At 46.3% G+C, this 26,100-nt stretch overlaps 1 protein-coding gene across 26 annotated transcripts in view; it reads left to right on the forward strand.

The window, feature by feature from the left end:
• The window catches only part of macf1a (microtubule actin crosslinking factor 1a), a 182,610-nt gene that overhangs the window by 124,101 nt on the left and 32,409 nt on the right, over positions 1-26,100 (forward strand). For all 26 annotated transcript variants that reach the window (XM_076011905.1, XM_076011906.1, XM_076011908.1 and 23 more), the window contains 8 exons: positions 637-836; positions 1,625-1,852; positions 1,926-2,202; positions 2,308-2,906; positions 3,074-3,262; positions 3,356-3,562; positions 5,323-5,640; positions 5,720-5,902. In XM_076011905.1, the coding sequence (XP_075868020.1) occupies positions 637-836; positions 1,625-1,852; positions 1,926-2,202; positions 2,308-2,906; positions 3,074-3,262; positions 3,356-3,562; positions 5,323-5,640; positions 5,720-5,902 (2,201 nt within the window). The remainder of the gene's footprint in view (positions 1-636; positions 837-1,624; positions 1,853-1,925; positions 2,203-2,307; positions 2,907-3,073; positions 3,263-3,355; positions 3,563-5,322; positions 5,641-5,719; positions 5,903-26,100) is intronic.

A 26,100-nucleotide genomic window follows, 5' to 3' on the forward strand; every position in this document is an offset into this window, starting at 1 on the left:
CAATTATGAACCATTGCTGTGTATTTTGGGCATTTCTGATTCAAGTGTTAATCACAGTTTCCTGCTATTTCGAAACCACTGTTTTATCCAAGGGTGGGGTTTGGGTTGAATGTTCCATTACTTTCTTGGGCAACTTCCAATTTTTTCATTAATTTTAATTTAAAAATCAATTAATTGACTCCTCCACTGGCATTGCGCCAAAGGACATGTACTATTCTGCACATTATCACATTTTGGTCAAGGGCAATCGTTGCATAAAAAGCAACGGTATGTGTTTTTAATTTAAGTGTAATATTCACTGGGGACGGAGTGGGAGGTGTTCCTGTCAGAGCTATTTGTTCACTCAACATTCTTGATATTTTTACCAGAGCCGGCTATGAGGTAACCAAGACAGAAATATTAAGGATGAAATCCAATATGAGGACCTACATATTTCATATATTTTATAATGCATTTTGACTGAACAAACACGCACACAGCAGATGTCCTGAAGATGAGTCAGAGAACCAGTCAGATTTTAGAGAAGTTGGGGGGGGGGGAGACCCTCTCAGCCTTCTTCGTCTTAAGCCTCGTTTAATTCAAAGAACATGCCGTTGATTTTTGATCTTTCTGTACATTCTCTACTGATCATCCCAGACTCCCGCTGGCAGACGGCCAATCAGACTGCAGCCCAGAGGCAGACCGAGCTGGAGACGTGCGTCGACAGACTGGGCAGCTTTGCCTCGGCGGCCAGTCAGCTGGGCCCGTGGCTGAGGGAGAAGGAGCTGATGATGAGCGTGCTGGGACCACTAAGCATCGACCCCAACATGCTGAACACACAGAGGCAGCAAGTTCAGGTGCGTCATCCAAGTCTGTGGAGGTGGTTGTCGTCGGAACTCGTACAAAGTAGAGACAGTAGCTGCGTTTCCATGACAGTTTTTCACAAAATAAAAGTGATATTTCTAAAATTTCGACAAAGTACAACTGTGATTTGCAGGTGTTTCCATTGAATGGTCTGAAGCGCTTAAGTCGTAAGTCTCGTAAAATCTCTTCCCACAGGAATAACAAGAATTCTCACTGGACGTAATTCTCATAAAATTTCGTCTCGCGAAATTTTACGTTTGCTTTTGTTTGTTTACGTTTGCTTGCTGTCAAGAATGGTTGTTATATTTTTCTCTTTCATTGCTTGTAAAAAATATCCCGTCTCCTGCTCCGTCCAATCATAACGCGCCATTTTCACTTGACGTGAACTGGTCACGTGACCCCGTACGTCACATCCGCGAAAACAGTTTTTCAATGACACTTTCACGATATACCTCTATATGGATACATCTGAAAAACCACCACATGAGAGCGTAAAAGCCTTTTAGCCATATTTGAGAGTTTTTTCCATGTTTAGGCATTTCCATTATCAGTTTTTTATTGCGATATTTAGGTTTTGCACAATTCTAGGGGTCATGGAAAGACGCCCTTCACCTCAGAGAATGAAATGAGTTTTCTTCTATTCTGGCACTCTGATATTTAAGAAATTGAAGCCTAGTGTTTCTGATGAAGGCCTGCAATTTCTTCCTCTACCAATACATTTTTTTCTCTCTTTTTCTCAGAACTAGATCATCTAAACTGTATAATCTCCTCTGACTTGTAGTTCATGCTGCGCGAGTTTGAAACCAGACGGCCACAGTTTGACCAGCTGACGCAGTCGGCCGAGGGTATTCTCTCCCAGACCGGCGACTCTGCTCAGGATCCCAAGGACCTGGCGGATGTGCGGGCTGACCTGGACTCCATCTCGGAGCAATGGAACGATTTAACCGATCGACTGACTCAAAGGTCGAACAACATCGACCAGGCACAGGGAACCAGCGAGCGTTACCAGGTCCGTCCAGTCAGTCTTAGGACCGATGTGCTCTGTCAGACATCTCTTCTAATCTTACTGCCCTCCATCTCAGGCCCTGCTGAGGGAACTCTCCTCCAGTGTTTCGGGTCTGGGCGAGAGGTTGGACGCTCAGGCGTCACTGAGCGCCCAGCCCGAAGCCTTGAAACGGCGGCTGCAGGAAACGGGAGAGATCCGCTCGGAGCTGGAGAGACGGCGGGCCGAGCTGGCCGAGGCGCAGAGGCTCTGCCAGGAGCTCAGTGACATCGTGGCTGAACCCTACCTCAAGGAGGAGCTGAGCAAACGTCTGGAGAGTGTCAGCGGCCCACTCAAGAACCTAGACGAACGTGCAGGTCAGAAGATTTTTATCCACGGTTCATAGAAAACCCGTTTTGCCTTTCAAACGCAGAGTATCGGTCAACGTTTGAACCTCCTTTGCTCTGCTTTCCTTCCTCCAGCCGACGGTCTGTCGCAGCTGCAGACTGCGCTCTCGTCCACCGAGCAGTTCCAGCAGATGTTCGAGGAGTTGCGCTCTTGGCTGGACAAGCAGGCGGATCCCAGAGAATCCCCCAGCGACTCTTTGCCCTGCCAGCCTGAGGCCATCCGCTGTCTGCTGGCGCAGACGAGCAAGCTGCAGCGTAGCATCGCCAGTCAGCGAGGTTCCTACGAGCTCATCCAGGCCGAGGGAGTGTCGCTGCTCGCTACTCTGCCCGTAGGGGGAGACGAGCGGTCTGCTCTGCAGTCTCGCCTGACGTCCCTGAGGCAGGACTGGGAAGCTCTGAATGAGAGAATCTCGGATCGAGAGAGCAGACTGAGGAGCACCCTGGGCAAAGCCGACACCTACCAGCAGCACAAGGCCGACCTGACACCGTGGTTAGCTGAGTGCGAGCAGAAAGATGCAGAGATCCAGCCGTCTTTGGACCTGTCGACCCTGGATGACGCTTTACAGAAGGCCAGAGGTCTGTCGCTGGACCTGGAGAGACGCCAGCCTCTTGTGGAGGCCTTTAACACAGCAGCAGATCAGCTGCTGGAACAGTGTTGCATCGGAGAGGAAGAGGTACAACCTTCTTTCACTTCTTTTATGACCTAACTTCTTTCGTGCAGCCTCTCAAAATATCCAAAAATATCGGAAATGTTTTGAATATTTTGTATATTTCACCCATTTGGTTTACAAGCAAAATAAATGTGAGAAACTAAATGTGACTTGAAACAACCTTGCTGCAGGTACGTGATGAGAAAGCTCAGCTGAACCGAAGGGTGGACAAACTGGGCGAGAGTCTTCATCAACGCACCTCCCAGCTGGAGGAGTTGGCCACCCGCCTGAAGGAGTTTGAAGATGGCCGACAGGCTGCGGAGAGGAGGCTGGAGGCCGCCAAACACCAACTGGAAGTCCAAGAGGCCCTGGGACCTCAGGTACTGTTGAAACAAGTCCTAAGAGTCCTGATCATTTTGGATTGGTTGGATCATTTCAGCCAACACCTCTTGCTCTGCTTCTCGCCCACTCAGGCGTGTAGCGCTAAGAGCTTGGAGAGACTCCGAAATCAGCAGGAGAGTCTCAGGTCATTGAAGCTTCAAGTGGTGTACCTCAAGGACCTGGCCCGAGGGCTTGTACAGGACTCACCACAGACAGCAGGGGGCAGCACCAAGGGGGCTCAGAGGCTCCAGATGCAGGCGGAGGACACAGAGAAAGAATACGATGATGTCACTGACAAGGTGAGACTCAGAGTTGTTGTTGTAGAAGTTTATTGAGATTGGATAAACACCTTGAGATGCACCACCTCGTTTTCAAAAACATTACACATCAACACAACAATATCAAACAAATTCACATGCAAAGAGCAAGACAAAAACAAAAAAATAAATAAAATAAAAATGAAACAAAAACAGAGACAGGACACTAATTAAGTGGCACATTGTTGACTGGATGATTTAAAGCAGCCTGCAAACACACGATCAACCAGCGACTTGAGGAAACAGTAGATCAGAAGTCAGGGTTGATTATGTAAAGCACCGACACTCGGATTGAAGATGTGAACACAAGATCTTTTTTAAACCCTGCAAAAGAGGAGGGAAGACGGATTTTCAAAGGCAAGTTACTCCAATCAAATGGAGCTTCGACTATAAAATCCTTTCTTCCAACTTCCTTGGAAGCAAAGGGACCTGAAAAAACAGGACTGGACCGAGCTTTGCAGAGCATATCTAGGTACATATGGAACAATGGATTTGAAAATACATTGAAACCAATGAAATTGACGTGTTCTGTCTAAAGAAAGCCAACACAGTTTATCAAGCTTTATGCAATCATGTGTTAGAAAAGGACAACCTGTAATGAACCTGCAGAGCCTATTGAAACTTCTCTTTGAGTGTTGCTTAGGATGACCAGAAAAGGGAAAAAAAGAAAATCTAGTTTGATATTTATGATATATTTTTTACTTTTACACAAAAAAAAATAAACCACAAAACTAAACGCGATAGGATGCGTGGCATCACAACTGTTTTAATGAATGTAACCTCAACAGTTGAAGCCATCTGGAGTGAAAAGAAGAACACAATAACCTAAGAGAACTATTTATATCAACGGCATCATCGTGTGTGCAGGAGTGAGATCTAGTGTGCACGCGGCGTGTGTGTGTTTGTGGGGGAGCGGGACGGGTGTCAGCGAGCTGAGTGAGAGCAGAGCAACTCGAGCTGTCAGAGGGGTTTGTCCTCACCAGTTACATTAGACACATACGGCCATTGTAGACACACAACACTGTATCACAGTCTGAAATGTAAACTGCGGCCTCGAGGATTCAGCACCTCCAGTGGTTGCATCTGTTGCCTGTAGTCCAGGGCCCTGATATTCCTTTTAAGGTCCCAGTAGCAATCAGATCAGCCCTCGCTGTATATAAAACTGCAGTGCCGCGCAGTGATTCACTGAGCTGTTTTGTCTTTGCAGCATAAAATATTGATCCTTTGCCGCCGTTACCGCATGCCGGCCATGATGGAGACCAACACTTAGATAATTCTCTGCTCCCACACTGACAAAATCTATTTTTGCTGGTCCCAATGTTACATCACGTTCTGGTTTTGCTGCACATTTTCCTGCCATTTGTTTGTGAATAGTACTGCAAATCGGGGCCCTCTCCATATCACCATGTATCTTTGCTGTTTTGCTATTTGTTACATACATACTGTGTATGTATGAAGATATCATGGGCTTATATGATATAAATTTATATATCAAAGGATGACTCGTATGTGAAACTGTTTATGTGGAGCATCATTATTATACAATTAGGGGGTAGGAGTAAGTAGTTACTTACTCCTTTCTCTATTCTTTTGAGAGCATTTTTATCACAGTTTTTTTTTGTTTATATATTGTGGCTCTCATTTATTGTGTTATTTTGTTTTATCTTTAAGTTCAAAATAAAGATTTTCATTCATTCAAAGCATCGAAACTCCCGTCTCATGTGTTTTTTTCTCTCCGTCAGATCGAACAGTGCTGCTGCTCCCTGGAGTCGCGCTTGCAAGGCGTCGGCGAGGTCCAGTCTCACGTGCGCGACGTCTTCTCGCGACTCGCCGACCTCGACGACGAGCTGGACTCCCTCAGCCCCGTCGGACGTGACGCCGACTCGCTGGCCTCCCAGGCGGACGCGCTGAAAGGCTTCCTGTCCCGTCTGGCTGAGCTCAGGACGGAGCTGGAAGGTCACGGCTCAGACTGCACCAGCATGCTGCGCAGGGAGGGATCCTCGCCCGACCTCCTGGCTCTCAGGAGAGAGACGGAGGCTCTCAGCCGCCAGGCCTGCAAGGTAAGAGGGCATGGATTAAGATGTCATTGAAGGCCACGGCCTAGAGGACTCATCTGTGCATGGGATTCTTTGCGCACAGCTCTCCGAGCGAGGCCAGGCACGGCTGGGCCAGATCGAGGAGGCTGCGGAGAGGGTCGGGGAATTCTACAGGCTGGTGTCCGAGCTGCAGGGCCTGCTGGCCAGAGCAGAGGAGGGCCTGAACACACAGGGTGTGGTCGGCACCGAGGTGGAGATGATCAAACAACAGCTGCAGGAGTTCAAGGTAGGACAGCCTCCTTTTCACATGGAGATGAGCGCACTGAACGTGTCTGTGTGTGTCTGTGTGTGTGTGTGTGTGGTTCAAAGTTGCAGTTATCGCTTTCTGTGATGAGGACATCTGGAAAATTTGTTGTTTTTCCCCCTGCCTCAGGGTTGTTTCCTTGGTTTCTTTTGCTTATCTCTTAAACATACTGGAGTTTGTGATGTAAGTGAGTTACAAAAAGTTATTTATTGGTTTAGAAGTATTAAGAAAATGATTATTGGACAAAGAGATGGCTTTCTGTCTTGTTTGTAATTTGCAATTTGAAGTTGGCCAGAAAAAGTGTTTCCGTGACACTTTTGCGATGTGCCTCTATATCGATACGTCTGGAAAAACTACTTCATCAGAGTCAAAACCTTTTAGCCATATTTGAGAGGTTTTTCAAAGTTCAGATGTTCTCATGAGCAGTTTAGTTTTTTGTTGCCATATTTAGGTTTTGCGCAATTCTAGGGGTCATGGAAACACAGCTAGTGTCGCAACTTAAATTTAGTGTGTATGCCAAGCAAGTCAGAGTGACGCTTAATAAATTTCAGGTCCAGGGGAGGTTTGTATCTAGCCTTTCCTTGCAGTCGTGCCTCTGGAGAACATGAGCTATGGGTGTGCGTGTGCTGCTTTTGCTTGTGCTTGTGTGTGTGTGTGTGTGTGTGTGTGTGTGTGTGTGTGTGTGTGTGTGTGTGTGTGTGTGTGTGTGTGTGTGTGTGTGTGTGTGTGTGTGTGTGTGTGTGTGTGTGAGAAAGAGAGAGAGAGAGAGAGAGAGAGAGACCCCTGTGGTTTGTTAGGAATCAGAGACGGTGATTAGTTGAGTCACACATCTCTTTGAAATGCTCGGCACGCTGCTGAATCATGCAGACAGGACACACACAAGCCAATGCTCCCCTTCTCAATCCCACTCGGTTATCACACACACACACACACCTCTCATCCTGTCAAAGCTCCACCCCTGTGGTGTTTTCAACATGTCAGCCTGTCATTGTGGTGATGGATGCTACTCTAAATTTAATACTGCCTGATTTTTATGGTATGCTCTCTCTTGTGGTTTGCGTCGCTGCCTCCCTGTTGTTGTCTCACCTCAAGCGATAATTATTGTGTCCAAGATGATGTTTGAGGCCAGCGTTAGGAGTTTGACTTCAGGAGGCCAGTGTCCAACTATGGTCGTTTGAAATCATTTAATGAATTTATTGCCAAGTATTTTAACGTCATCCACTTGCAAAACGATTGATTCTTTTTTGCCTCAAGTTTTCTTGTGCATCTCGACTTTGTAGTTCCTCTGTTCTTTCACTTAGTGCACCGTGTCATGGGTCCTCTGCTGCTATGGCTGCAACCCACACAGGCTGTGATGTGCTCCAGCAGAGCGTGGTGTGTTAAACAAGGATACGTGCTGACTTACTGGATATCCGTCAGAAACTGGTCTAACTTTCAGGGTTGTGGTGCAGCCATCGTGACAAAAAGAGCCTTGTGTGATAGATCCACCTCAAGAGATTGTCTCTCATCAAAAGCTTTCAGCAAGTCTCATTATTTGGCATGACTTTAGTTTCATTACTTACTGTAAAAGCACTATTATCGCAATAATTTAACATACAGTGTATGTACGAATATGGTTAAGTTACTACTAGAAGGTACAAAGACACCTGAATCTCCTTCTTAAACTCCAAAAACTTTAACTTACACTTTTAGTTGTTTGTTTGTTTGTTTGTTTTTTCAAATAATTTGAATCATATAATGACATAGGAAGTCGAAAATCACCTCTTCACTGTTCTTTTGGAATAACCTGAGTTTTATTATTACAACATTTTAAACACAAATCACATCAAATCATTTCATGAATGTCCAATTGCTCTGAAGTCAACATTTACCTCAATAAGTAATAGTATTTTGGATGTTTGTTTCCAGTTTCTACATAAATAATCTTTACAATCAGCATGATTTTACTCAAGACCTCCTTTGATCTTCTGGGTTCGTTTCCATATTTTAGAATTAAATCACACCTCCCTGTCTAGAACTGAATGGGGGCTGGCTTGGGGAATGTGCCTTGCTGCCACCGCTGTTGTGTTTTACTGCATGACTGTGTGTTTTTTTTATGAGTGCAGGCAGCCCCTCTCAGCCTAACTGCTTTCATTTAAGAGCACATTTTCTCTCCATGATGTCATGTCCTGTCTGTGTTTTTTTTTTTCCCCCTATCCCCCAATCATGCCAGAATGTGATTGGTTAGGAAAAATATCCACAAATACCAGCACATCTAGATATAATCTGCACCCATCTGCATTTCTTCAGAGGGTATTAGTGTCTCGTGAGTGAGATTGATGATTCTGAGCACCAATAATTTCCTTCAAAAAAAAAAATAAAAAATGTCACAATCCCTGCCTGCATCCCTCGAGTGTTGCAGGCTCTGTTGTTAAGATGTGTGGGAGGATCAAAAGAGTGTTTGTTTTTCTTCTTTCATCCTCAGTCCTGGTTTTAAACCCTGATTGCCCGTCGTCCTTCCTCGTGTTTCTTCGCTCAATTAAATTTGAATATTTAACGAAACATCTTTCTTCCCCTCGTACGTCTCTCTCGGCCTACTAACCTCTCAGTGTCCCCTTGTTTCTTCTTGCCTGCCCTCCCCATGCCCGCCTGAGCGAAGGCTGTGTGAGTGTCTGACGTAGAGCAGACAGAGACAAAGAGAGAGAATTGGAAAAAAAAGAAAACCCTGATGGACGCAGAAAAGACAGGATGAGTCAGATGAAGTGTGTGAAGCTGTTTCAAGTGTCTCAAGTCCGATGAATCATGTTGGTAAAGAGGCTTCCAGGTGAACTAACAGGTGGCAAATATTAAATCGCCACATTTGCACGGTTCTCAGAAAGATGAAAACGTTTCCTAATGTAAACCCACTTCATAAAAGACAAACAATTATCAAAATGGGATCAAAGCAGTTCATTAAAACCACCATTCACATATTCTTGTCTTTTTGATTCCTGCATTAAATTAAATGAAATTTGCATTTTAGGACGACAATACCCTGTCATCTTTCAAGCAATGCTGCACTTAAACAAAGCAAAAGAACCTTGAAAACATCTTCAAAAATACACTTTCACAAAGCTCTTTAATGAAGGTGTTGAATGAATGCGTTTGCATTCAAATGCTTAAAAAAGTTTGTTTTATCTTAATTTAGCCTGTTTTTATCTATGAACAACCCCCCCCACAAAAAAACCCCAATAAGTTCAAACAAAGAGCTCAGGCACTGAGGCATCACTAATCCCCCAAATGAAATAATCCCAACATGTAGGTGTTAATCTCGTTATGGGTGCAGTTGATAATAAATATTCCCTTCTGTTAGAGCTGAGGTGGCAGACTGCGCATAATGTCTATCAGCGTGTGTCCGCTGGGTATGTGGAGCACGGACAAACGCTCCACTGTCACTCTATCTGAGGGCACGGCCGTATTTATAGGTGGGCAGCAACAGTGGGTCTGTGGGGAAGCGTGTCGTAATGAAGATGATGAAAAGGCAAAAATCTTCGCACATCTATTTCCTCGGCAGGCGCGTTTGGAGGATGAACGTTAAGTCCAAACGAAACAAAAACAGTGTTCCTGCACACGTGGCAAACTTGCAGGATTTTTTGCAACGTTTCAGTGCTAGACCTTCTTCAAGCAAATGTTTGTGCCAAGACAGGAAGCCATCTTGAATAGGAGTGGCTGTGTGACACCAACCGATCACCGTCCCACACCTCTGAGTAGAGAGAACTTCAATATTACATATAAACAACATCATAATACAATCAGTGGGAAAAGCATCAATATACATACACATAATATAAAGTGCAGTGTATACATATAATAAATACTACGCTGTTGTGACTGGATACTAACAGAAGGCCATGGCTAATGATCACAGTTCGAAAAAGTAAATATGGCAGATACAGTACAGAGTCAAGATATAGGAAAGTAAGAAAATAGAAGAAAGAGGAACTTGCAATAAAAAGAGCTGATTAACGATGAAAGCTCTTGCTGGTCAGAGCGCAATCACATGACAAGTTCCAAAGAACAAGTCCTATCTCTTGTCCACTTTGTGTCTTCCTCTGTCTAAAAACTCCCCCCACTCTTTCTGTGTGTGTGTGTGTGTGTGTGTGTGTGTGTGTGTGTGAGTGTGTAACTGATCCAGCTCGGCTCATTTTAAACCTAAACAAGTCTGCAGTCTGCCTCTGGAAACACACCAGCCCCCTGCTCCCCTACCCCCAACCCCCTCGACCCGCTGCCCAGTCCCATCCCCCACCAGACCCCATTTCCAATCCAGGGAGATGATGTCATGCCATTGCTTAGAAAGACGGGAGGAGGAGGAGGAGGAGGGAGGAGGGAGGGTGGGGTGCGGGGCGTTGTGTTTTGTGTGTGCGCGTGCGTGTGTGCGTGCACAGGGCAGCCACGAGATGAAGGGTCATGGGAGCGAGTGGCGGCGGCGGTGATGTAGTGAAATTGATTTCTTTATTTTTTCCCCCCAGTTTTCACAGTGGATCCACTGGGAGGGGGCACCATCATGCCTCTTTTTTTTGGCTTCTTGTTTAGTATTAAAGGAATTACATTAAAATGTATTTAAACAAAATCCCCTTCAGTCACTGAAGACTTGCTTGATTCACTGAACAAAGTGTGTTCAGACGGAGCAATGGAAGTTGTGTCTTATTGAATCTGCTCCGGGAACTCGTTCTGGCTGTTGAGGTCATACACGCTGCTCGATGTTCTTGCCCTCAGTGTAAAATTGGGCATGAAAACATGCAGGATGTCACACGCATTACATTGGCACTCGCTGGCAACCGCTGAAAACTACTCTGTGTGTGTGTGTGTGTGTGTGTGTGTGTGTGTGTGTGTGTGTGTGTGTGTGTGTGTGTGTGTGTGTGTGTGTGTGTGAAATCTGGAATAAAGTGCAAAATTATTTAAAAGCCTAAAGCGTAAGGGATCCACGCTTGAGCTTCCTGTGAAAGTTGCGACACACAATAAATTTGCGTTGATTAGGAAATTACGTTCAAGTTGCGTGTTAATAAGTTGCATATTGGCCAGACATGCAGTGTTGTGGCATCGCCCAATCACCCTAAAACCATGCCGTCAACTCGATGACATCACTAACTGAACAAATTTTCTACTTGGTTCCATTCAGTATTTTTTTACTTTTATTTATAACGCACTTTATATTTTAACAAGAAAATCTCAAACTGCTACAAAAGTAATCAAAAAGAATTAAAAACAGTTAACAGGGATAAAAGAATTATCAGATTGAATATACAGTGATATACATGATATACAGTCATCACAGAAAACAAGAAAGAAATTTGTATTTAATTTACCTTTTCATTGCGGTAATATAGTTCTACAGATGACTGACTCCCATTGCCACCATTTGCTTTGTTTGTTCATGGTGAACGTACAGATTTTGAACCTTTTTTATATTCATTCAGTGCAGCCCAGTGGGAAATTGCAGTCTGATCCTGCTCTTTGATTGTGTTACCAGTCAAAAAGACGATGATCATTCTCAGGCAGCCGCCATCCCTTTAAATAAAAGGAGAAAAATAAAGCAGCTCTTGTTGTCTCGCAGTGCTGCTATTTAGCATGTACATGTTTATACATGGCCGTCCCATCTGCACATACAGTACGTGCTACTGTGGAATCCCTGTTTGTATTTAGGGGTTGCTCCCTGGGCCGATGAAAGCTCCGTGCTTGTGTGTGTGTGTGTGTCAGTGTGTGTCAGTGTGTGTGCGTGCGTGCGTGTGTGTGAGTGAGTGCGTGTTTGTGTGCACTCTGCATCAGAGGATGCTTCTAATTCCAGTCTTTTTCTGGGTGCAATCTGGAACTTCAGCTGTCTCCTCAACCCCACCCTGACACACACACACACACACACACGAGCACGCACGCACACACACACACACACACACACACACACACACACACACGCATTAGGGTGTGGCTTCAACCTTCCCTGTGTATGCCCCTGACTCCCTGCGTCCCTGAGCAGCTGACATAGTCTCTGGGTGGGATGAGAACACACATGCAAAACAGACACACTGGTGTTTTAGCAGAGAGGCGTTATGAGGCTCTCAACCCATATCTGCAGATGGACATTCCTTGGAGGGGCTGCTTAGCGTGGGTGACAGCAGATCATTGGCCATGCATGTGTTAGTGTGTTTTTTGTGTGGCCTTTTGTTCCTTTTCTTTGCAACTTGTGTTGGTAAATATCTTTATTCTGAATCTAAATAGCACAACCTCACTCATTTCTCTCCCCGTTATTTTGTCCTCCTGTGTTCTGCCCCTGACGCCTCTTCACCTCATCATCCTTTAATATAGTCCGGGAGCCGGTGACTCACTGTCCTTTCCCACACCAGCTGTGTCAGCAAACTATTTCATGATGGGATTGGAAGCCAATCAAACCACTCCAGGCCAGCAGCTAACTGGTCACCTTTTGGCTCAGGATCTTAGTCTGGAAACTGCCCCTCTACCTCCTTTGTTTAATAGAAGTGAATGCAAATACATTTGAAAAACTAGACAGGTGACCTAAAAAAAAAATAATAATAATAATCATTTTCTTAGCAGGTTGCCTTGTGTTAAACAAAACAGCCACTTTTGGATCTGTTCAGTAACGTCCCTGTTGTAGTCTTGTAGTCACAAATTATCCGTGCGCCTGGTTGAGCTCTTCAAGGTTACCCAACGTGAGCCCTAATGGGAAACAAATGGTTTTAAGTGTAGAGCACTTTTTTTATGTCGTTCAGAACATGCAAACATGAGTTCTAAAAGCAGACGATGAAAATTGTCAAGTCTAAACTCTTCTTGATTGTAAGCAGGACCCGCAGTTACAAATTAGCTGTTGGCTGTAACATTGGCTCCAATACTTAGGTCTCAAGGTCTGTTTGCAGTCTGTCGAGTTCAGTATGTCAGAACCCAGTAACCTTCCAGTGACTCCCCTCTAGATAATCTGAGTCATACATCAACAGAGCGACGGCACCTGGACTGCTTTCCGTCGCTCCATTCCTCCCCCTCCCCTTCACATGTTAGTCCGTGTGCGTGTGTGTTTTTGTGTATCTCTAAGAGCATGACTCTTATCTCTGAGTGTGTTGATTTCATCCTTCCGAAGGGCTTATTGGATCATGCTAACATCATTTCCCTAATCATATAACCAGATTTCTGCAGCCAAGTTTTCCTGTAACCTGCTGACTGCCGTGCACTGATACACTGAGTGGAACTTGCACGTACACACATTTCTGATTCTTCTGCGTGAATCTGGGTTATATTGAGAAAGTGGCGGAATTTTTATTTATTTATTTTTTTTGCTCTTTGGATTCCTCGATCCAAATGTGTCAGGAACGGTGAGCGTGACGTTTTAGCCTTTCCACTCTCAGGTCTCAGTATTGTTTCAGCTGCTGCGAATTAGAAAGGCATGCTGCGGCGGGGCCATGCCTTTGCTGCTTCCTGCTCGCAGGAATCTAGTTCGCTCTACTGACTGATCACATTAAACCAAAAAATAAAATTGAGCGGCGAGCAAAGTTAAAGTTAATAAAAGTGTGTTGCTATTTGGTAAGAATAGATTGCATGGCCTGCATATTACATTACTTCCTGTTGCCTGCTACATGTGTTCAGTCTTCAGATGCAGCATACTATGGATTGTATTTTAGAAGGGAAAGGCACATCTCGGATTTACTCTTGGTTTCAGTGATGGATGTATCATAAGAACTGGATACGGCACTGGCAATATGGTGGCATGCCGATCTTTCCCAGTGGCCACCCGAGGTACTGCAGCCAAAAAAAATCCCATGGGCCCAAAAAGCATTTTTTTTCCATAGACTGCAATACAAAAATAAACGCCTTTAAAATGGCTGATGGGACGACTGTGACCTGAAACGCGATTCATAGCAAATTTTTGTATTGTAGATTTTTCACTTATGGTCTTTTAGTCATTTAAAAAAAAAATTATAAAGGTCAGAAAATCACCAGAAAAGAGTTTATTCCCGTTCTCCAGGATCGTTCTGATTGGCCAAATAGGTCATGTGAGTTTCAGAGGCATGATGGGAAGTAACACTACTCTGCATGCTCTATGGGCCCATTAATGTGCAAGTCAAAAACTTTTTCGGAGTATGCGCTGGGTGGGCAACTTCATTGAAGTGAATGGTCCGCCATCTTGGACTCTGTGGGCGTGGTTTTAGTATGTAGAAAAAAAGTCGTAAGAAAAAAGCCCTTTAATAATTTCTTCTCCCAAAACAATGCTAATATGCCACTTTATGGAAGATAAATTTCATCTGTGACTCACATAAAGCAAACTTCTGCGAACACGAATGCTGAATACTTTCTGTGCTGCAGCGCCTTGTTGAGAAGTGCAGTGGGAAGGAGGACCAGGTGGGTGATTCATGTGTAGGAGACTCACAGAAAAGCAGAGTAGTGTGTGAAAGGAGTGATAACCCCCTGCTTGACCTCTCAGCGCACAGCCTCGCAGGTGTTGTTCAGAGTGTATTACTGGATCAGTAAAAGACAAGAGAACAAGCCTATTTTTACTACCCTAATATTCCCTAAATGGTGTGAACCACCACATAAAATTGACCCCTAAAGTGTTTATAATGTGGAAAGATCTCCCTGAATGAATTGCGTGTGGACAAACTCCATCTGTAACAGCTGAATGAAAACACTCGCACACACAATGGAAAGCGCGGCAGGCCAGGGAAAAGTGTGAAGCCTCTTTATTTGCCTGAAAGAATGCGTGAGCTCGCGAGCATGCATGCGTGTGTGTGTGAGTGTGTGTGTTACTGTTAGACGGACAAGCGAGTTGTCGCCCAGCTGCTTGGCAAATCAGCAGCAAAATCTGCAAACTCTGAAAATATGGCCACGCTGATTGACGGTCGTCTTTATTGAAATGATGTGGTGGTTCACGCCTAATTTGCTAATATGTGAGAGTGCCTTTGTGTCTGCTGGTCTGGGCTGTTTCTTTTTTTTTTCTTTCTTTGTGTCTGTGCCTAAGGAAGGGCGAGAACAATAAATGCTTTCACACGCAGGTAGGTGAAAAGCGCCGCTAGTTAATGTAAAACCACCCTGGAGAGTTGGGGGGAGGGGAGGGAGGGGGAGATTTTGAGAGAGGCAGCGAAATGCAGCTTCATTTTCTCCCCGCTGCCAAGTTTGCACAGAGGGAGCGACAGAGTGGAGCGAAAGGAACGATAAAGGAAAAACTACGGTGTTTTTTTCTTTGGTTGGAGACTCTCGTAGATTATGAGGGAGGAGGGGGAGAAGACGGAGGGAGAGCCTTTTTCCTGTCGACAGGTGTACCACCCCCCAACCCAACCCTAACCCACCTCCTCCCCCTGAGCAAATAAACGACCCAGAAAAGTCAATAATGCACACTTTATGCCCTCCACCTGTGTTTGTGTTTATGTCACTTAGCTGCATTAAGTGCTTTAAAGCCTCGACATCACAGACGGTGCCAGTGAGTCCTCCACTGAACCGCGGAGGCGTAATGTGCAAAAAAAAAAAGAAAGAAAGAAAACCCAGGCCATTTAGTGGAGGCCGTGATCCAAACCTAATGGCACCGGGGCAGAGTAAAGTTTGGCTCTGCGGTCTGACCCGCTGGGAAAATTAAACCTCTAATCCTCTTGTCCCCTTCGTTCCCCTCTCAACACCCTCTTCCACCCCCCACCCCACCCCCATACACACGCACACACCCGACACCACCAACCCCTCCCAACAGCGTCGCAAATCTTTAACCAGCCGTGGCGACTCAGGAATGAATGAGAGTCACCAGCCCCTTTCCCACTGGCCAAAAAAAACATTTAAACCCGCTAACAATCGGCATCTTGGTGGCAGTGGGAAAGACTCACCGACCCGCGTCAACCTGGCAAGCAACCCCGGTTTAAAACGGCTTTGATCGGCTCGGCTCCGATTGGCTTGCAGTGGGAAAGCCAGGCCCGCGTCAACACGCTAATTTACGTGATGACGTTAACCAGTATGTACACTACATCATAATATCGCGCTAGTAGCGATATATCTCACCTACCAAAACAAAGCTCTGTTTGCAAGCACTGGCAAGACAGTGAAATTCCCAGGCGTCTCAAGCCCAACAAGAAAGTACCCTGGCCACCGCCGGACTCACTTCCATGTTGCTCTCCGATGTTTACTTGCCTGAAATCAATCTGTTGCACTTCATCAACGCCATCTCAGCGTGATGACGTCAACAGACACCTAGCAAGGAAAGTGGAGGCTGTACAGCTTGCCAGCAGGTGGTCAGACCCTGCTGGTTTTGGTCAGTGGGAAAGGGGCCAAATTAAGATTACCTGCGTTAAAAAAAAAAAACCTACGCCAACCCGCTAATTTCAGTGGGAAAGCGGCAACAGAAAGAGAAGGCGAGCGAAGTTCAACTCCAAGGAGGCTTTAGGGTTTTTTATTCATTCTAAACAGACCGTCGGGGGGTCAGAGGAAGAAAGAGCAGGACAGACGTCTCTAAATGAGTCAGAGTCCATCACTCTCTCTTTGCCCTTTACGGCTCCTTCACTCTTTAATGCACTTTGCTTTTAGAGCCTGTCCCCCCCCACACCCCAACCCCTCCACCCCCACCTCCCACCCCCGGCCTCATATGTGAGGAACCGGGCGTTAATCTTGTTGTGGTCTGTGCAGAGGAAGGAGTGCGATTCGCGCGAGACTTTGTGAGGCCTGCCTTGGTTGCGTGGGCGGCCCGCCGACCGGTGACAAACCCCTTTTGTTTCTGCAAACACGTTTGCCCTGGACGCGGCAATGACAGCTGCAGTGCAACTGACAGAGCAGGGTGGCGGCGGGGGTGGTGCAGGGTGCTTGGAGGGGTGGGGAGAGCGCGGAGGGGCCGTTAAAAAGAAAGAACAGAGTATTTCACGTCTTTGACATGCAGGCCACGAGCTGCACCGCGCAACAGTTGAGAGAGAGAGAGAGAGAGAGAGAGATGGACCTTTGAAACGTATCTCAAAGCAACTGAGAGAGAGCTGGGAAGCAAATTAGGCAAAAGAGAAGTGGGCCGCCGCCGGTTCACATCAATTGAGCGTTGCTTAAAACAAACCGCCTCGGCGAAAAAAAAGGAGGGCAGGCGGGAGAACAAGGAGGGGGAGGAAGTGCGCCACAACTGGCTGGCAAGTCTTGAGCGGAGGGAGAAAAACAAAGAGGCTTTGCAAGTTGCCTGCGTCTGGTTTTAAAGTTCAGGTTGCCATGTGTGCCAATATCCCACCTTCAGAGGTTTGCCGTCGTCGCTGTAGCCGTATCCTGAAGTGACAGAAAGCAACCCACCCCCACCTCCTCTTTTTTTCTTTTTCGTCTGCAGCCCCCTTTTTCCTCCTGGCCCCCACACACGCACACACGCACACACGCACACATGCACACACGCACACGTTCCTCACCCAGATTTAGTTTCAGTGAAGGCACAGACGGGAATGCACAAGTGGAGGCTGTGAATATCACAGACTTTTGTTTTTTTTTTCACAATGGCAGCAGCTCTTTTGGAACTTGAAGTTGTTTGAAATAAGTATCAACTGGAAATGTGTTATAAGGCAGAAATAATGGGGGGGGGGCTTCCTTCCTTCTCCCCTCAGCCCAGACAATTGCTTTGGAGGGGGGGAAGACAGCTTATTACTGATAAGCCTCTTTCTCTTCTGTTGGCTAATAGTCCCGCCCCCTTTTCTCTACCTCTATCCCTCCCCTTCTTTTGCCTTTCACCGCCTCTGTATCATTTCACTCAGAGGACAGTGTTTTTGTGCTCCAAACTGGGTTGGAGGCGGTTTTACCCCTGGAGAATTAGGAGTGGATTACAAAGCTGTGATGATTGCAGGCATGAATGTTGCCGTCTCGCATCATTAGCCCCCTTATTTTTCTCCATCACCGCGCCATGCTTCAGTGCTGCTAACTTGCCTAGAGGACACCTTCATCTGGTTAATTCTTATTAGTGCATTTTTATTTTCTGTATTTTTGGAGCAATTAGTTTAATGGGATACTGCTTCCCAGCCTTTATCTACTTTGGTTACAAGTAAACCTCCTCAGCTCCCTACCCCAGCCATAGTACACTATTCCCCCTCTTTCTCCCCTTTTCCTGGTGTTTTTTCTCTCTTTTTTCCAAGAGAGAGGAAACCAGCATGATTGGAGCACTTCCTGTCTTTTAATACCAGTTCAGGAAACAGAACAAACGGAGCTGATTTCAAACACAAACAGCCAGTGTGAGGGAGGGAGGCTGGGTTAAGAGTGAGCGAGCGAGGGAGGGAGGGAGGGAGAGAGAGAGAGAGAGAAAGAGAGGGGAGACGAGGGGGGAGCGGCAAGAGAGCGAGAGTGAGAGGAAAAGAGGGAGATTTTTTTAGCAGCTGCAAACCATTTCAGCTGTGTAGTGGCCTGAGTGCAGTCGGGGAGTGAGAGAAAGAAGGAGGGACGCCACACGTCTGCGAGGGAGAAAGAAAGAAAGAAAGAAAGAAAGAAAGAAGAGGAAAAAGAAAGAGGAACTGGGATTGCGTGGCACTTTGTTTCGCTCTCTGTGTGGAGTAAGAGAGAAGGCACCAGCAAAGACAAGAGCCAGAGGGAGGAGAGCCTGTCCTGAGGTGGTGGTGTGCCGGTGAAGGAGTGGAGAGACGCTGCCTGCAAAGCAAAGAGCGTGGGCTGGAGGTGGGGAGGGCTGTCTGGGTCTTTGCCCTCTGGATACAGTCCTGCGACTCACAGCACCGCTCTGCCCCGCTCGCCTGCCTGCCTGCCTGCCTGCCTGCTCGCCTGGCTGGTCCAGGAGTCTGCCCCCAGCTCCCTTTATTTTTTGAATCTACCCCCACATGTCGTTTTTTCATGTGAGTTGCACCTCTCTCCAAGGTCCTCCCACTCTGCACATACTGTATCTATCAGCGCCACCCCTGGAGCTGTGGATGTTCTGAGGATGAGGGAGACGGGGAGCAAGATAAAAGAGAGAAACTGAAACGCTAACAGGGATTACTTCACGCAAAAGCTGACTGCTTCCGTCTTTGTTCCGGATTTAACGTTTTCTGCCTCTTTTTTTTTTTAAAGTGTTTGCGTGGCTGACGGTGTGGATTTTCATGTACTAATTGTGGACCTTTTGTGGAACTGATGAGATGCCTTGAATAGGATGAAGGTGCATCATTCAGTCACAAAATGCTATATCTTTGTGAAGAAAAGAAGAGCTGAGGACTACTACTCAAGAAAGGGATTTTTTTTCCTTCTACATTTTTTTTAAGACACAATTTTTATGGGCTCAGTAGGGTGTGAAAGATAGAAATGTTTTATTTTTGTACCTTGCATTTCTTACCCTTTTATTTTTGCCAAATGAAGATGCATTTAAAATCCATGAATTGAGCACAGTCCTGTTCTCACAACCCACGCAGCCTTTCTTTTATATAATAGAGTGGGTTTCTCACCTTAAAAGGAGACTTTTACACTTCCCTGCCTGCCTCGCACTGAGCCTGCTGAAGTTGTCCAAGCCATTTTTCTCTCTAGTTGTGCTACAGAGACGAGAGGCAATCGGAGAGGACAGAGGTAGGAGCTTAATGAGAATCACAAAAAGGGGTCAACGAATGAGTTGCCATCCATGAATATGGAGGGCAAGCATGTGCTTTCCAAAACAAAGGGATGGTCTCTGAGCAGTTGTCACCTCCCCTTGGACTTTGTGCTTCTCAGAGAGGAAGAAGATGACAATTTCTTTCCCTTTCTTCCTCTGTTCATCCTTCCACATCTCCCTCATTCCTCTTTAAATTTAAACACAGCTGGTGATTAATATGGTGCCGAGGAGGAAGGTTGTTTTTTTCACTCCCTTGCTGATGCCGCACAGCATCTCTGAGAGACCAAGGGAATGCACTGCTGTTGAGGTAACATAGTCAGGCCAACAGGATATCCCATTGATACTTTGGATGGAAGAAGTGTTTTTTTTACTGTTTTTATTTTAATGTGAAATCAGAAGGATTATTTTTCTATGCACCCAAATGGACTTTCACTTTGTGGATTTTTGGACTGAAAACATTTAAAGGACAAAGTTGTTTTTTTCTGAGATTGCTCTTTGTGCTTCTTCTCACTTTATTCTGTCACACCTGCACTTTTAACACCAGGGTCTCTCTGGGCAGAATTAAAACGACAGAATGGGGAAGCCCCTAAGCCGTCCGGACTGCCTGAGGCAGAACCCTCGTTGCCTTGGAAAAGGGGATGACGATGAGACATACATTGAGGATTGCTACGTCCCCCAGCGATCCATATATGACACTATGCGCATCAATGAACAGATTGACCAAGGGACCAAACTGTGTCAGCCTTCCAGGAGTACTCTGGGCTCTGGTGGAGAAGTGAGAGGAGAAGGAAGTACACTGTCCAGCAATGGCACCATTGGGGGAGACTTGGGGAGTGTTTTTGTCTCCAGGAATACAGACAATGCTGGTGGAGCAAAGAAACTGGATGAAAGAGTAATCTTTGATGCCTTAAAGCTCACTGGGGATCCTCAAATAATATCGCCACCGGTTGGCATTGTGGGTTCAGGGCTGCCTATTGCACCTTCGTCTGGTGGAGCCGCAGCAGTGGCTAAGAGGCGACTTCAAGGTGGTGATAAGAGGGACAATCCAAATCGCCGTTCTTGGAAAGCTTTTATACCACCGAGTTTCCCTGAGTTTGCTGAGAGACTTGAAACTGAAGGAGGAGAAAAGCGCCTGTCTGGTGCTGGAATTCCTCTGTCTCCTCTACAGCCTGCCACTTCTCATCTTTCCCCCTCTACCCCTACCTCATCAACCCCTTCCATACCTCCTCATACCCCATCACCGTTATCTTCTGCTCCTCAGACTCCTCCTGTGTCATCTTCACCTTCTCTCACACCCACAGTAAGCCATGTGCCTCCCCTGCTGCAGCACCCTCTCAGCAAGCAAAAACAGGTTCATCCTTTACTGCAGAAACAACACAAGCAGACGCATGTGGTGCCATCGTCTACCAAAGAACAATCACTTGCATTTGGCCAGACTGGAGCGCCCCAGGGTTCTGGAAATACACCACAGAGTAGCCCTCTTAAGTCCAGACAGGCAGCGATGAAAAGGGAGGGACACAGACGGACTACTAGCTCTTCTAGGGCTGGAATTAAACAAATTCTGGAGGAGCCTGTTGAGTCAGTGAAGACCTCAGATTCAGAGAGAGACTCTCCTCTGTTGGACCAGGATCAGGGGGACAATGCTCCTCTTATCCCGCCTAAACCAGTCTTCTGCCCTCCCACCAAGGCTCGCACCTGGCCCCGTAGTATAACAACAAGCAAAAAAACCCCAGTCAGCCTTAGACACAATTTTCCAGTACTGCCTCCCTTGCCCCCATTATTAGGTGAAGACAGCAGTACAGATGAAGAGTCACTTTATCTACTCGACCCCCCATCTCCATTCTTAAAGGAGGAAGGGGAGTTAATATATGGAGGTCTGCCTCTTTCCCCTTGCATCAGTCAGGAGGGAGGTGATGAGGGGCTTCTTGGTTGGGGTGCTCAGGGTGGGGACCTTCACGAACGCACAGCCTCGGAGCTTAAATTTGAGGAGGATGAACAGCGAATACTTGAGGAGCTTGAAGAACAGGAGCAGGAAGAGTGCGGCAAAACAACAGAAGAGGAGGAGGAGGAGGGGGAGGACGACGAGGAGGAGGATGCATGGCAGAAAGAAAAAGATAAAGCGGAGGAGGAAAGAGCTCAGAGAGAGGAAAGGGAGTGGGAGGCGGTTCTTAAATTAGAAAATAGGGAGATAATTGACCATTCTTGGGACAGGGAAACACTGGAATCAGAAGATTGGGGTATAACTGACTCTTCTGGAGACTGGCCCGTTTTGATTCCACCCACAGGGTTTGGTGGTCCTGGTGCGCCCAGTGTCTCACCCTCACCCAGCTCCGGGGAAGAATCAGATGACCTCTTCTTAGAGCTGGAGAGGCAGTGTCAGGAGGATGAAGGAGAGGAGGGGGTGGAGATGAGTGTAGATCCTGAGCCTTTTGATCCTTACACACTTCCTTGTTTAGAGGAAGAGGAAGAGGAGAGAGAAGACGAAACGAACACTCACTGGGGAGATTTTGAAGGAACTCTTCCTCTAGATGCAGTTAGTTATATAGAGCCTGATAGTGCTGCCCCAGGCAGAGATAATTCAGTAAAACACTCAAATTTAAATCCCTTTGAGCAAGCAGAAAAGAATTCAGACTTTGATGCAATGCGAGCAAAAGACTGTGAAAAGGAACATCGGTTCCTTGATGGAGAGTGCTGTTTTGACTATGATGAGGATAAAGCTGACGCAGAACTGGAGGAAATGAGTTATACTACAGACTCTGCTTTTTGTCAACAGCTGGAGTCAGACTCAAGTGGGGTGCACATGTCTCATCCAGATCGAACTGGTGTTAGTGACGCTACTCAGACAGACTGTGAACATGGCAGACATGCACAGGCAGAAACAGACCTGGATAGTGGGGCTTCATCTGAACACGGCGACCGGGACTGTGAAGAGAGGGCCTCGTCTCCCTCTCAGAGCCCTTTGAATCCTTATGCTGCAGAGGTAGAGCAAGTGGAGGAGGAATTTGAGAACGATGGGGGAGAGCTGAAAGAAGACGAGGAGTTAGAAACAGAGTGGGATGTTTGTGACCAATCTGAGCCAAGTTTGGATGGTAGCGAAGGAGTTCTCATGGATCACTCCCTCGAGTCTCAGCACACGGCTGAAAGAAATATTAGTGCTGAATGTTCACAGGATGTTGATTTTCAGACTTCCTGCCAAGAAGATCCAGTTCCCTTAGGGATTATCAAGCCTGCCATGGCAGTAACTTGTGAACCTGAAATGGCACGCCCTGATTTAGAGCCATGCAATGTCTCTTTTGAGTTGGCCTTGGGTCCCCACTTGCCTGATACAGAATTAACATCTAGTACCCCAGAACCAGATTCTGTTCCTCTCATGCACCATGACTACACATGCTCAGCACCCACCTCCTCTTTACCTCAATCCCCACTGGCACCGGATTCTTGTGGTGCCAAATTGGATGTGAAAGAGTCAGAAGCTTTTGTGATAGCAGATAGTTTTGTTTACTTGGCTGTGTCTGCACCTCCTCAGTATCTCAGTGACTGCCCTCCATCTCCACTTGAGGACTTCCCCCCAAGTCCCATCCCTAAACCTTCCTGCAACCCAGAAACAGAGGAGGACAGAGCAGTTCTTTCACCTGACAGCTTTGTTTATATGGCAGCACCTGAGCCTCTCCAACCTGGCTCCTCAGAAGTCTGCTCAGCTGGTGAGGACACACAGGACATTGACCTGGACTCGTACTCTGAAGGGACCCAGTCTGGGATGGATGGGGTAGAGTTTGTCCTAGGATCTATGACGGGGGACAGTGACTGGGAGTCGGACGGCTCTGCTCTTGACTTTCCCCAACTTATGTCCACAGACCAGCCCTGGGATCAGCTTGAACCAGGCGTGCTACAGAGCCTATTCACACAAACAGAGACTGCTCGAGGAATGGTCTCTAAACCCCAGGAATATGTGCCCCAGACAGAGGCCATAGTTTGTGGCACAGACACTCACCCAGACACTGAAAAGGGCATTAGAGCAGAAAGTGAATCAGCTACTTTGCAACCAGGTTTCAACCTTGATAATGAGACAAAGGTATGACTTCATTTTAATTTTAATGTAATTGTTTGCATGAATTCTGCTTAAATCTCATCCATACTGGTATGCAAGTTCTTTGTCCTAAAACAATTACGGGAATAACATCATTGCCAAAGACACAAATTAAAGTTCTTTGGCTAGGAAGTAGTTTGTTTAGCCTATTATGTGTGCATAATTTGTTATTGAGATAATCTATATTGATTTTGAACGATATTAGATAGCTGTGTCCACAAATGTGTTTCCCTAAGAGAGCAAAGTAATTTAGCTACGGAGGCAGTGGTTCATTTGTCAGTTTAACCTAGTAAAGGAGGTGTTCAAGAATCTGTTTTTAGCAATGAGTGCATTTGATGTTGACATGTGGAGCCAGGCACAACGCAAAAAATGGAATCGGGTCACTGTAGAGCATTGGGTATGACTGATGCAGCCATAGCATGGAAAATGTATGTGTGTGGAGGTTAAGTTATGCAGACGCCATAATTAGCCAGCTTGTTTGAGTAGTAGGGCTTAAAATGAGTGCAATATAATTCTTGGGAAAGGAGGGGTGGGTGCTTATGGGAAACTACCCACTGTGTGTGTGTGTGTGTGTGTGTGTGTGTGTGTGTGTGTGTGTGTGTGTGTGTGTGTGTGTGTGTCTGCGCATGTCTGTCTGCCTGTCTGGGTTAGGGGCCTGTGTTAATCTCCAATGCATGCACAGAGATGTATCACATGTACAACATAGTGAACGGTGTGTGTGTGTGTGTGTGTGTGTGTGCGCGTGTGTGTGTGTGTCTGCAGCCCAACTCTGACCCTTATTTCAAGTTCAGAGTTTCTTTTTTTTCCTTGTTTGTTTTTAAGGTCATGCTATTGTTGTGATTACGCTACTGGAATGCTGCGTTTCTGTACAAAGTCATGGGTGCTGTAAATGCACACTAAGTGAAACAGCTCAAAGATTTTCTTCTTGTTTAAGTTAGCAAATTGAAATTCTGAACTTGATCTCGATTCCGATTCTGAAGATTGCATGCATTCAGTTGCGCTGTGTGTACAGGCATGGCCATTCTATAAATGCAGCAGGATTAGCCTCGCATGTAACTGACACAGCACAGCTGTTTGCCAGTCTGTGCGTTTATCGGCATTCATACCGTGACTTGTTCTGTGTGTCGTGTCACCACTTTCCCATTGACCCCTGGGTTTTGCTGTGTGGGCTGCATGAAAAGGTGTGCGCGTGTGTGTGGTGCTGCAGTGTGTCTTTGGATGACTGCGTATTTGACAAGCTGTCGTGCTTTGAAAGAGTTCTGCAGTGACTCAGCGTCTGACCCATTTTGACATGATCGGAGTACGAATTTTTGCTGGTCTTCCAATTATTGTGCCAGTTGGCAAAGTGAGTTTTGCATGTCATTATGCAAAATCACTTAAATGGGAATTTCATCTATATTCGCTGCCAAAGGCTAATCAGATCATTCCATTTATTGATTGCTTCAGTAAAGCTCATCTGTTTTATGCGCAGACCACACTGCAAAGGTCAGACAAGACTTCATGTGGAACGTAAAAACTTTCTCATTAGTGAACATGATGAACAAAAAGTGTGGGCTGCGAGAATGTTCCAAATGAGCAGAACTCCTCTTCCTCGTTATTACATTATACTTTCCATCAGCACCAGCTCAGTCTCATCCCGCTTACCTTGTGTGGGTGTGTTAGCACACGAGCACACACGTAATTTTGTGTCGTGAGATGGCACGTATTTTTGTTTGTGTGTGTGTGTGTGTGTGTGTTCGTGTTCTTTGGCTTTGTCATCCTGCCATCCGTCTGTTTGCTCTCTCACTGCACTCTCACCCCTTCCAGCCGTGGTTTAATGTAATCAGCTGTCCCCGGTGCAGCGGTGCAGCTGATCCCTAATAGCATCAGACTTCATATCTGACATTCAGAGGCATATGTAACGATGAAAAAGTTGAAAATTGTGCTTTGTGTCTCCATCTTGCTAAATATAGAACAGGCGATGTTGATGTATAGTGGACAGTCGTTTTCTTCAGTTAAAGACTGAAAGCTGTCGTTGTAGAGTCCCCCCCACCCCCGCCCTCTTCCCCTTTACTCGGGTGGCTATGTTGTCGAGATAAGGAGGCGTGAGGCAAATGGAGCGTCTCGACGTGGGGCTGCTGCCAGCATGGTTACACAAACAGTTGGGTGAAGTTGTCAGGGGAACAGAATCCTAGCTATCAGATAAGGATGTGCCAGAGCCGACACGGCAGCTGTGGGTTGGGTGGGACACTGCTAACCGTCTTGTTGTTTGCCCTCTGGCGCATGCTATCAGTTATTGTCTTGTATATTCTGCCAAGACTGAGCAGCGTTAAATGTCTTATTTCGAAAGAAGCTCTTCAGGTAGGGATTGTTTGAAGATGGACTTAAAGGAGTATTGAAAAAAAAACAACAGGGCAGACACACGATGAGTTAGTTGTGGCGTGGAGGCTATTGTTTGCTGTCGGCGGCGATGAAAGGCGCCGCCTGGGGTTTTGTACTGGGATGAAAGAGAAGTACTGGCAGGCAGATACACGCAGCGTGTTTTGGATTATCATAAAGCTAATTTTTAAAGCACACTTTATGTCAGCGTGCCGCGCAACCGGACGGACA

This window comes from Nelusetta ayraudi, unplaced genomic scaffold (assembly GCF_046127955.1).
Source record: "Nelusetta ayraudi isolate G7.1 ecotype Tasmania unplaced genomic scaffold, CSIRO-AGI_Nayr_v1 ptg000135l, whole genome shotgun sequence".
In the NCBI taxonomy this organism is placed as follows: Eukaryota; Metazoa; Chordata; class Actinopteri; order Tetraodontiformes; family Monacanthidae; genus Nelusetta; species Nelusetta ayraudi.